Source organism: Hemitrygon akajei, chromosome 6 (genome assembly GCF_048418815.1).
Source record: "Hemitrygon akajei chromosome 6, sHemAka1.3, whole genome shotgun sequence".
Lineage (NCBI taxonomy): Eukaryota > Metazoa > Chordata > Chondrichthyes > Myliobatiformes > Dasyatidae > Hemitrygon > Hemitrygon akajei.
In genome coordinates, this window is record NC_133129.1 from 13,537,085 (window position 1) to 13,550,183 (window position 13,099).

A 13,099-nucleotide genomic window follows, 5' to 3' on the forward strand; every position below is an offset into this window, starting at 1 on the left:
AAATATTAAAAAGTCTGGAGAGAGCAGATGTGGAGAGGATGTTTTCTGTATAGAAAAGTCTAGGACCAGAGAGCATAGCCTATTAATTGAGGAAAGTTCATTTAGAACAGAGATGTGAAAAAAATTCTTTAGCCAGAAGGTGGTGAATCAATGGAATTCTTTGCCACAGACGGCTGTGCAGGCCAAGTCATTGGGTATATTTAAGGCAGAGGTCCTTGATTAATTAGGGCGTTAAAGGTTACGGGGCTGTGAGGGATATTAAATTAGCCCAATTTGCACCTGCGTCTTATGATCTAGGAAGTGAGCAGGAGCTGGGTGCCATCAGATACAACTTGTGGAAATTATATCAAGATGATATTAAGCAGATTTTTAGCAAAGAGATAGCATACAAGATTCAGTAATTGTGTGGCTGACTGCCTCGCAACATATCCTACATCTCAGTGCACCTCTCTCAATCATTACCTAACGAGGGTCGTAGCTGCCACGTGCCGTACCCGTGGATCTTCGTCTCCAAGTAGATTAATGATGACATCATTGATGGCTCGCTCCTGAAGTTTCAGCATCTTCAAAACAAATGCGCTTGAATTAGATAGGCAACAAAAAGTACGTATGCAAGTGCACTTTAAAGATAGTAAAGCTTCTCAGTGCAGGCAGGGAAAAAAAGCTTTGCTATTTAATCCCAGCAGACTTGGAGATTACAGAAACATCACACGGATAGGTTCCTCAAATCCACAAGGTCTTTTTACAAATCATAAAATGTATGACACATTTCACACGTTTGCCATGTTCCAACCTTATCACATCTTCGAGCACTTGGTCTAGCCTTGGATGTCAGAGCTTTTAAAGTACAGATTCAAGTTCTACAAAGAGTTAGAGCATTATGACAAGGAAACAGGCCCTATGGCCTAAATTGTCCATGACTACTGGTGTCCACTAAGCTGGAACCCATTGCCTGTATTTAGTCTATATCCATCTAAATCCCTCCTATCCATGTACACAACCAAATGGCTATAAAATCTCAAGCTTTCTGTCTAATTTCCAGGCAGAGAATAAATGATCCCTGTGACAGAACAACCATGATCATTCAATGGGAGGGAAGATCTGAGGAGCCAAGTGGCCTGCTCTGCTCCTATTTCTGTGTTTTTCTATTTCTTCTCCCTTAATCTCAATCACTTCCTATGGAAACAGGTTTTGGATTAATTAACTAATTTAGAGATATGGGGCAGAATAGGCTCTTCTGGCCCAACAAGCCGACAACCAACATCCTACTAATTTAACTCTACCCTAATCACAGGTCAATTTACAATAATCAATTAACCCAGTAACTGGAATTTATTTGGATTGTGGGAGGGAACTGGAGCACCAGGAGGAAACCCATGTGCACACAGGAAGAATGTACAAATTTCTTACAGAGGACACCAGGATTGAACTCTGACGCACCAAGCTGCAATATTCTGACTACTTTGTTCTAGTTACCATCCAACGTTTAATCCTCAAACATGAAAATGCAAACAAAAAAAATTGTTCCTCAGGCAGCCATAAACCAAACAAAGCTCAGGAGAAACTTTTTGAACCAGTGTAATTGGAATGGACTGGGTTGCTGGATTTAAAGCAATGTTAGAAAATCAAAATCAGATTTAATATCACTGACATTTATTGTGAAATATATTGTTTTGCCACAACAGTACACTGCAAAACATAATTAAAAAAACAATGAGTTACAGAGATATTGTAATTATATATCTATCAGAAAGAGCAAAAAAGAAAAAAGTGAGGTAGCGTACATGGGCTCATTATCCATTCATAAATACTGTTCCTCAAACGTTGAGTATTCAGGTTCCTGTACCTATACCTTGATGGTAGCAATGAGAAGAGCACATGCCCTGGGTGATGGGGGCCCTTAATGATGGATGCATCAGGCATCACCTCTTTACAATGTTCTTAAAGGAGGACAGAAAAGATTATGGCAACAGTGTGGGAATAAAGATGGGAGCCGGTTTAGGTGGAACACATACTTTGGACCAAAGCTACTATTATGCTGCTATAGGCATGCAAGTAAAATAGAACCAGTTGCACTTGTATAACATACTCATGAGAATACACGCAAGAAATTATGGTTAAAAATCTTACCCCAGTGTAGTGATGTTGACCCCTGTGAAGTTCTACTGTTTTTCTTTCTAAGAAGCTTACTAACCTGAAGAATAAAAGTCTCATCAATGGTCAAGTTCAAAGAAGCACAGGGACAAAATATAAACAGAAGAGATTCGGCAGATGCTGGAAATCTTGAATGACACACACAAATTGCTGGACGAACTCCAGATCAAGTTCATACTTATTGTCATCTGTTTCATTTGATTGTTTACATGTACAATGACACTCCAGCCTGTAGTGCACCCACACAACATATCACACACAGTACATAAAACAGTATCACAAATAAGTTAATAAATATAATCAAATGCAGGTCGTGTGCAGCACAGACAAACATAAAACAGTCAACTCTTGGTGCAGAGTGCTTGGTGGTGGCATGGTGTTCATTAATCTTAATAGTTTGAGGGAAGAAGTTGTTACCCAGTCTAGCAGGCCTTGACTACTAAAATAAAACTGACTACTTGGTCTCTGAGCAATACACACAAAATATTTGAGGTAGTCAGCAAGTCAGGCAGCTTCGATGAAAGGAAATGAACATCAACGCTTTGCTTCTCCCATAGATGCAAACAGTTGATCTTCATTCACTTCCATCGATGTTGCCTGACTTGCTGACTACCTCCAGCATTTTGTGTGTATTGCTCAGGGACAAAGTAGTTAGTTTTATTTTCTAAGCAATGTTAGGACATTTATGGGAAAATAATTGCTTCAGGTTTAAAACTTTCAGCCGAGCATTCATATTGTTTCGTAGTCTTGCCCTTATCCATCTCAACAACCAGCTCCAAATACATAGTAAACTTCAGCTGTAGCTTACAAATTGTCATTTTTGCAGAAATGTGCTGTCAGCTGCATAGCCACCAGCACCCAGAATCCCCTCGATAATCCTCTTCATATCTCCATCTTTCATATGTCCCAAAAACTATTACTTAAAACTCATCTTTACAACCACTTTCTCGTGGCACTAGACAAGGATGTCCATTAAGTCCTTTATTATTTAATCTTGTATTGGAGCCTTTAGTTATAACATTACGTGAAGCTAAAAATATTCATGTTATCTCTATGAATGGAACCATAGATAAGATTTCTCTTTATGCAGATGATCATTTGGTTTTTATTTCAAATCTTGAGGAATCAATTCCTAATCTTTTGGTAATACTTAAAGATTTTGGTAAATTTTCAGGATATAAACTTAACTTGAATAAAAGTGAATTGTTTCCATTAAATGTCCCTATTAGTATATACAATGACATTCCTTTTAGAATGACCTCATCTCATTCATGTCATTTTCTTCGGACTCCCCTCCCTCACTTCTGGACAAAGCAAGGATAGAATTCCTATGACCTCACCTGGTTAGGTTGATCTTCAGACTAGGTTAACTAGTCGGCACAGCATTGTGAGCCTGCAATGTGCTGTAATGTCCTATGTTCTACCCCACCATTCACTGGATCATAGAGTCACAGAGCACTAGAGCTTGAATGTTCAAAGGCAGTCCTGAAACACCAGGGGCATCCTTTTACAACAGAGATGGGGACAAACTTCTTTACCCAAAAGGTAGTGAATCTATGAAATTTTTGCCACAGTCTTTATGTATATTTAATGCAGAGGTTGATAGATTCTTGACTGGTCAGGACATGAAGGAACACGGGGAGAAGGCAGGAGACTGGGGCTGGATCAGCCATTATGAAATGGTGGAGCAGACTCGATGGGCCTAATGGCCTAATTCTGCTCCAACATCTTATGGCTTAATCATTGAGTCATAGAACACTACAGCACAGAAACAGGCCCTTCAGCAAATCTAGTCCATACCAAATCGGTAATCTGCCTAATCACATCTATCTGTTCCCAGACCATAGCACTCCATACCCCTCCCATCCATGTATTTATCCAAATCGCTCTTAAATCTTGAAATCAAACCTGCATCCACCACTTCCGATTGCAACTCATTCCACTCTCAACCTGCTGAGTGGAGTAATTCCCCCTCATGTTCTGCCTAAACAGGTCACCTTTCATCCTTAACCCCACAACTTTTAGCTCTAGTCTTACCCAATCCCAGTGGAAAAGACTTCTAAACCTTTTATTAACTTCCAGTTTATATGGTCACATTCCTATTCAAATTGTATGCCTTTTATAAAAATAACAATGTTCTTACAGATCATTTTAGCAAATACCTTGAAAAATTTTACATGAATGAGATCCAATGAACCTCCTCTATTTAAGATACTTTTATATTATGAAAGAATTCTACTAACCATATCAGACATTTATATAAATGTCATGTTTGTCCAGAATCAGAATTAATATCACTGGCATTCGTCGTGAAATTTGTTAACTTAGTGGCAGCATTACAATACATGATAATATAGGAATAAATAAGTCAGTTACAGTACTTTACTTACTGTAATTGACTTATTTATTTCTATAATAGATAAATAGTATATTAAATAGTTCAATCAAAAATTGTGCAAAGTCAGAAATAATATTTTAATAAAGGCGAGGTAGTGCTCATGGGTTCAATGTCCATTTAGGAATCGGATGGCAGAGGGAAGAAGCTCTTTCTGAACCGCTAAGAGTGTGTGACTTCAGGCTTCTTTTATCTCCTTCCTGTCAGCAAAAATTAGAAGAGGGCATGTCCTGGGTGATGGGGGCCCTTAATAATGGACACCGCCTTTCTGAGGCACTGCTCCTCGAAGATGTCATGGATGCTACAGAGACTGGTACCCAAGATAGGGCTGACTTAAAGCAATTTAAAACAATCTGATCATCTCCAGCAACTGAGGAAGTCAGACAACAAGCTTACCTGAAATCCATCTCAGCCAGAGTTTCTAACAGCTCAGTCCTCACCAACCAGTAAGAATTATTTTTCAAGTTCAGGAGATCAATGATGAGTTGTAATCCCAGCTCACTGTAGCTGCTGTTACACAGACTTGTGATGCATTGCTAGGAAGAAAAGACGATAACAGTCACAGCAAATTCTTAATTGTTTGTGTTGGGGTAACAAGTGCCATAGGCTGCAACCTGACAACCTAACCCCACAAAACAATGCAATCACAAAGGCACACCAGTGATTCTACTTCATTACAAGTTTTAAAAGATTTAGAACATCACCAAAGACTTACAAATTTTGATAGATGTACAGCCGAAAGCATTCTGGCAGGATGCATCACAGTCTAGTATGGAGGCTCCAAAGTACAAAATTGTAAGAAGCCGAAGAAGGTCATAGACTTCATCTTGACCTCATCTCACCCTTGGTTCCATCATGGGCACAAGCCTCCCCACCATCAACAGATGGTGCCTCTCGGCAGCAATCACTAAAGAACTCTTACTAAGAGGGACGTGCCCTCTTCTTGTTACAACCAACGTGGAGGTGGATATTCATTACTACCATCAGGGTGTAGGTACCAGAGCCTGAAGACTTACACTCAACAATTCAGGAACAGCTTGTTCCCCTCAGCCATCTCTGAATGATCCACGAACATCAGCTCATTATTCCTTTTTATTTTGGGATATATTTGTAATTTACTGTCTTTGAAACAAATTTCACATCACAAGTCATTGATAATAAACTTGATTCTGATTTTGGTTGGAAGGTAGTTGGAATAAACGGGTCTTTTCACATTGAAAACGATGTAATTAGGAGTATCACTTCTTGGCCCTCAACTGGACAATAGTCCATTTGGACCACTGAGCCTGCTCCGCCATTTGATTATTTTCCCTCTCAATCCCAACTCTCTTCCCTTTGCCCTGTAACCTTTACTAATCAAGAACCCATTACACTTTGCTTTAAATGCACCTAATGACTTGGCCTGCACAGCCCTCTAGCTAAGGAAATTCCTCCTCAGCTGTTCTAAAGGGATGTCCTTCTATAATGAGGAGGTGCCCTGGTACTAAACCTTTTAATATTCAGTAGGTATCTATCTAAAGATAAGCTTTATTTATCATATGTAAATCTATATTTATGATCTGGAGAAGGGGATAGGGCATCATATTGAAGTTTGTTAATGACAATATACAGTACACCAGTGCCTATAAAAAGTATTCACCCTCCCCCTCCCTTGGAAGTTTTCATGCTTTATTGTTCTACAACATTGAATCACAGTGGATTTAATTTGGCTTTTTTGACACTTCTTGATAGAAAAAGACTGTTTCATGTCAAAGTGAAAACAGAGTGAGCTAAATTAGTTATAAATATAAAACACAAAATAACTGATTGCCTAAGTATTCACCCCTTAATATATGACACACCAAATCATCACTGTTGCAGCCAATTGGTTTTAGAAGTTATGTGGCGACCCACTTTCTGCGCAGGCGAACCGGCTCACAAATAGCCAGTGCGCGGGGGGAAACTTTGGTAATGCACCTCTGACATCATTTCCACCCGGAGAGGGTGGGCGCTAGGGATTAAATGCCAGCGCCGCGAAGTTTGAATAAACTAGTCTCGAAACGACTTACCGACTGCGTGTCGTTATTTCAGCGTTGTGTGTAGCACATCACTACATCGGTGACCCCGACGGTCCAAACAGATTCGTCTGATTCCACGCGTTACTATTACGTGGTGAGCACCCTTGACCAGGAGACGGCCGCCCAGGTTGTGGATTTCATACAGTCGCCCCCGGAAGAAGGCAAATATGAAGCATTCAAAGTGCTGCTCATTGGGACCTTTGGCCTCTCAAGGCGTGAGCCGCCTGCTTCACCTGGACGGTTTGGGAGACAAACTGCCGTCAGCATTGATGAACAAGATGCTGGCTCTGGCTGATGGACACAAGCCCTGCCTCATGTTCGAGCAAGCGTTCCTAGAGCAACTGCTCGAGGGCATACACCTGCTGCTGGCTGACGAAGATTTCAGCGACCCCCCGGAAGGTGGTGGCCCGGGCAGACGTGCTGTGGAAAGCCAAGAGGGAGAGCGTGGCGTCCGTCAGTCAGATTACCAGGCCACGCGCCCAACAGCAGACCAGACCAGGCCCGGCAGGGGGGCGCACACAACACAGAGGCAGGGACGAGGAGGCCGCAGCCGCTTTCGTTAAAGCCAAGGAAGCCTTGGCAGATGCTGCAATGCTGGTGCACCCCAGACACAGCAGTCGGTGGGGTGCTGGAGCAGCTCATCGAGGGGCGCTGGCAACCCTTGGCGTTCTTCAGCAAGCACCTACCACCACCCAAACTCAAGTACAGTGCTTTCGACCAGGAGCTGTTGGCACTGTATCTGACAATCCAGCATTTCAGGTACTTCTTAGAAGGCAGGCCGTTCACCGCATTCACGGACCACAAACCGTTGACCTTCGCGTTCACGAAGGTGTCCGATCCCTGATCGGCTCGCCAGCAGTGACATCTGTCCTACATCTCTGAGTACACGACGGACATCCAGCATGTCTCGGGAAAGGACAACGTCGTGGCGGATGCACTCTCCAGACCAGCTGTCCAGGCCCTGTCCCTGGGGGTGAACTTTGCAGCACTGTCGGAGGCACAGCAGGCAGACGACGAGATGCCCAGCTACAGGACCGCAGTCTCGGGTTTGCAGCTGCAGGACTTTCTCGTAGGCCCAGGTGAGAGGACCCTCCTGTGCAATGTGGCTACCGGCCAACCTCGCCCCATCATCCCTGCAGCCTGGAGGCGGCGAGCTTTCGACTCCATACACGGTTTGGCACACCCATCTATCAGGACAACCGTCCGGCTGGTCTCCAGCAAGTTAGGGATTAAATGCCAGCAGCCGTACGAGGGGCTGTTCAAGGTGATCAACAACAACGGGTCCACGTACGTTCTGGACATTGGGGGGAAAGAGGAGGTTTTCACGGTGGACCGACTCAAACCAGCCTATGTGGACTTGGCGCAGCCGGTCGAGGTTCAGGCACCGTGGCGCAGAGGCAGACCTCCCAAACAGAGGCTGATCCAGACTGTGGACACTGGGGGGTGTATCACCGGTTCTGCGGGGGGTTATGTGGCGACCCACTTTCTGCGCAGGTGAACCGGCTCACAAATAGCCAGTGCGCAGGGGGAGACTTTGGTAATGCACCTCTGATGTCATTTCCGCCCAGAGAGGGCGGGCGCTAGGGATTAAATGCTAGCGCCGCGAAGTTTGAATAAACTAGTCTCGAAACGACTTACCGACTGCGTGTCATTTCAGCGCTGTGTGTAGCACATCGCTACAGTTACGTAATTAGTTAAAAGGAGATCACCTGTATGCAGTGACAGTCTTTCAATTGATTGTAGTAAAAATACACCAGGTCCAACTGTTGGTAAGTCAGTATCCTGGCAAAAACTACACCATGAAGACAAAAGAACACTCCAAGCAACTCTGCAAAAAGGTTATTGAAAACCACACATCAGGAGATAGATACAAGTAAATTTCCAAGTCATGAATATCCATTGGAGTACAGTTAAGTCAATTGTCAAGAAATGGAAAGAATATGATACAGCTGTAAATCTGCCTAGAGCAGGCAGTCCTCAAAAACTGTGATGTACAAGTAGGGGACAAGTGAGGGAGGTCACCAAGAGACCTATGACAACTCTGGAGGAGTTACAAGGTTCAGTGGCTGAACTGGGAAAGACTGTGCATATAACTGTTGCCCAGGTGCTTCACCAGTTACAGCTTTATGGGAGAGTCGCAAAGAGAAAGTCGCTGTTGAAAAAAACTCACATGAAATCTCAGCTAGAGTTTGCCAGAAAGCATGTGGAAGACACTGAAGTCAGCTGGAAGAATGTTCTATGATCTGATGAAACCAAAATAGTGCTTTTTGGCCATCAGACTAAATGTTATGTTTGGCATAGGCCAAACACTGCACATCATCAAAAGCACCCCATCCCTACTATGAAGCATGGTGGTGGCTGCATCGTGCTGTGGGGATGCTTCACTGCAGCTGGCCCTGGAAGTCTTGTTGAGGTAGAGGGTGAAATGAATGCAGCAAAATACAGGGAAATTCTGGAGGAAAACCTGATGCAGTCTGCAAGAGAACTGCGACTTGGAAGAGGATTTGTTTTCCAGCAAGAAAATGGACCCCAAGCATAGAGGCAAAGCTACACAGGACTGGCTTAAAAACTACGAAGTTCATGGCCTGGAGTGGCCAAGTTAGAGTCCAGACCTCAGTCCAATTGAGGATTCATGGCTGGCTGTTCACTCACGATGCCCGTGCAGTCTGACAGAGCTTGAGCAGTTTTGTAAAGATTCACTCACGATGCCCATGCAATCTGACAGAGCTTGAGCAGTTTTGTAAAGAAGAATGGGGAGAAAGTACAGGGTCCAGATGTGTAAAGCTGGTAGAGACCTATCCACACAGACTCAAAGCTGTAATTGCTGCCAAAGGTGCATCTACTAAATAATGACTTGAAGGGGGTGAGTAATTATGCAATCAATTATCTTGTGTTTAATATATGTAATAAATTTAGGCCATTTTGTAGAAATTTGTTTCCACTGACACAAGAGTCTTTTCTCGTGTCAAAAAAGCCAAATTAAATCCACTGTGATTCAATGTTATAAAACATGAAGACTTCCAAGAGGGGTGGGTGAGTATTTTTTTTACAGGCACTGTACACAGGTGGATAGACATATTTGGACCCTGTGACATGATGTGGACAGATTGAGTAAGTGGATGTAAACTTGGCAAATGGAAGTTCAATGCGTGAAAGTGCAAGATCATGCACTGCGAATTATCTAAATGGAGAGTGAAATTCGGAGAGATCCTGTGTTCTGGTGCCCAAATCTCAAAATGATGGTATGCAAATACAGGAAGCAATTAAGTTGGCAAGTAATATGTTGGCCTTCTTTACGTGTACAGTTTTTGATGTACTGTAGACCTTGGTCTCTCTGGGACTTTGCTGTTGCCTGCATGGTGGGTGGTGGGAATGCTGATGCTTTAAGCTAGAGTAATTTGGGACAAGGGGATGGTTGATGCTGCTTGTGTGTGGGAGGGAGACAGAGGGCTTTGGGTTCTTGCATCTTTTTTCTGTCATTCATTCTTTGGGGGGGTTTTTCTTCTTTTTCAAGAATGTCTGCGGAGAGTAAGAATTGCAGATTGTATATTGTATACATTCTGATATTAAATGGAACCATTGAATTCTGCTGGTCAGGCAGCATCTGCAGATGAGACCCTTCATTCAGACGAAGGGAAAGAGCAGTGGAAGATCTTGGAAGTGACAGGTGGACCAGATGCAGAGGAGCGATAGGTAGAAGGAGAGAGTGCTAAGTTGTTTGCCTTTGTGCATGAGTCTCAAAGAAGCGGATATCAACAAGATATGAAAACTGATACATAAAATTTTGTTACATAGATGTTGATGAATCTCTGGAATTGTCTGCACTGGAGGGTCGTGCTCGTGTTTGAACTGGAAGCTTTTAAAGAGGTAGATAAGATTTTTTTGTAAGATTGGAGAAAGAGTCCAAAGGCAGAGGTCAGAGAGTCTGGAGGTCTAAGCCAGTGGGTTGCTGAATCCAGAGGTTCGAGAACCAATGTCTGAGTACAGACTGGATGTCAGAGGCCAGAAGTGGCTTGTCTGAGTGTGGGTAGGGGCAAAGGATTTGTATTCCTGTTACTATTTTGCTGTATGTTGGCTGAGTGTTATTTCTGCTGAACACTGTGGGAATGCTATGATGGCACAGAATATGTGTCAACACTTGCAGGTTACCCCCAGCACATCCTCAGATTATATTACACCCTATCCTTGTAACCTGCGTCTTCAGACAATGCGGATTCACAGTTATGTGAGGAACCTATTTCTATCAATGTCTCCTTATATGCGTCCAAAACTCAGTTATGTAAGGAGCACTGCTTTCCCGCCAATACAAATCACCTTCTCACGCCTCACAGTCTCACTGTTGGGATGAGAAATACCACTTTCCTGCCAATACAGGTCAGGTGCGCATGCCTCAGTCTCACTCCCACCAGTCTTGCATTGGTTTGGGCAAGCTGTGTATGTGCGATCTTGCACTATTAATCTTTTGTTGGCTTTACCTACGGTGCAGTGATTTTGTGCTTCAAATATTTAACTATGCCTCCTAAGCATCTGATGTCATGTCCTGGGCCATCAGCCGAGCAGCAGAGAACCACTTTAACACTTAAAAAAAAGTTGGAAATTATAAACAGTGCGGCATCAGGTGAAGGTAACACAGCTCTGGGACGCAACTGCTTGGGAACAGAATCTTGCCTTTAAAGTTCTTTCGTTGCTTGACAATGCGCCAGCCCATCCTGAACATTTGGAGAGCATTCAGCTTAACATAACTGCGTTTCCTGCCGCCTAACACAACATCGCTGATTCAACCACTCGACCAAGGTGTGATCCACATTCAAGGCGTTTTTTTTTTAACGGTGAACAATCTCTCAGATGCTGCAAGCAACAGATGAGTTTGAAAATCCCAGGAGTTTACCAACGGTGAGGGAATGGTGGAAGTCGGAACACTTGGCACAAATGGCAATGAACATGGACCCAAGTATAGAACGGAGTCAGCATTTCAGTCGTTCCCTGCCGTCAACCTTTCTTCCTTACAAGCAAATTTATGCTGAAAAACAAAATGCTGCCAAGCAAACAACCCTCGCCACTTTCTTCAAACCGTGTCGTCATCTCCTGCTGCCAGCAGTTCTAAGAGTTCTGTGAGTCTCCCTTCACCCCTTACTGTGCTTGAAATGATCCTGACGACCACAACCATCCACCTTATCCACGTAAAGCTGCCCGACACCACAACCACCACTCATCTCCCGCAGCGAACACACCTGCCACTGTTGGTGAGTACTGTACACCCTAGTATGTTAACTTCCTATGATTTATTACACTGAATATTACCTTAAATTGATGAAATATAATACGAATGTTGCCTTGTGGTACTGCTTTTGTGTCGTATTGGTATGAAAATTTGAGTAAATTACAAATAAAACAAATTTACAAAGCCCTCTGGAACGCATTCCTATTTTCTCCATTTAAATAATTATTCACTTTATCCCCCGCATACAACAAGGATAGGGTGTAGTTGTTAAAGCAAACAATGCATGTATGCTTTGATGTGTTCTACATGTTATAAATAAGTAAATTTAAAACTAAAATAAAAGGGAGCAGGCAGAGATGTGGTCTGAGGTAGGTCACCTATGACGATCATATTTAATGGTAGGGCAGGTCTGAAGTAGGGTGCTTTATACCTGTTTATATTTTCTCATCAGTTATATACACCAAGGAGTCAACGCTATAGAGAATGGGGAAAGGCGATGCTGAGGCTAAAACGGGATAAACCACAACCTTGTGAGTGATCTCAAGTTTGAGTGAGCAAACAACTACTCAGGTTCCATGATGTCAATTTCTGTTCCCTGGCGGAGTTTCTGCCCAATCACTGAAGTACCCCAGCAGCAGCCATCCTGCCCAACCAATGCTACGAACTTCAGCAACCTTTGCAATACAAAGGCCATAAGATATAGGAGCTGAATTAGCCCACAAGTGTTGCTACATATTTTGGCACCAACATTGCATGCCCACAATGTTCAGCAAACACATCGCATCATAAAGAACACTGAACAGTACAGCACAGTAAAGGCTCTTCACCCACAATATTGTGTGAAACCCTTTAACCTACTCCAAGATCAATCTAACCCTTCCCTCCCACATAACCCTGTCTTTTTTTTCTTTCATCCATGTGCCTATCTTTAGTCTCTTAAATGGCCCTAATGTTTCTGCCTCTGCCAGCACCCTGGCAACATCTCCATCACCACCCCGGCAGTGTTTCAAGCTACAGTGTAAAATAAAACCTTTTCCCTGGAGTCATACACTCATGAAGTTACATCACTGCATAAGTTGTCTGACCCGAGAGATCTCTCCCGCAGTGTCAGGTGAATCCTATTTGTCATGAGATAGATTTGTGATGTATTTGTGTGTTATCTAGATAGCTGTTAACTGTGACCTATTGATTCGAAGTTTCCCAAACACCGACTTTATACTGCCAAGTCTTTAATCTCAACTTTACCATCTTCCCCATATCTGAACAAGATTT

The 13,099-nt window shown here is 43.1% G+C and overlaps 1 protein-coding gene across 6 annotated transcripts in view; it reads right to left on the minus strand.

The window, feature by feature from the left end:
* Positions 1-13,099, minus strand: part of htt (huntingtin) — a 246,898-nt gene that overhangs the window by 130,950 nt on the left and 102,849 nt on the right. For all 6 annotated transcript variants that reach the window (XM_073047912.1, XM_073047911.1, XM_073047909.1 and 3 more), the window contains 3 exons: positions 4,946-5,085; positions 2,131-2,194; positions 463-563 (listed from right to left, as the gene is read on the minus strand). In XM_073047912.1, the coding sequence (XP_072904013.1) occupies positions 463-563; positions 2,131-2,194; positions 4,946-5,085 (305 nt within the window). The remainder of the gene's footprint in view (positions 1-462; positions 564-2,130; positions 2,195-4,945; positions 5,086-13,099) is intronic.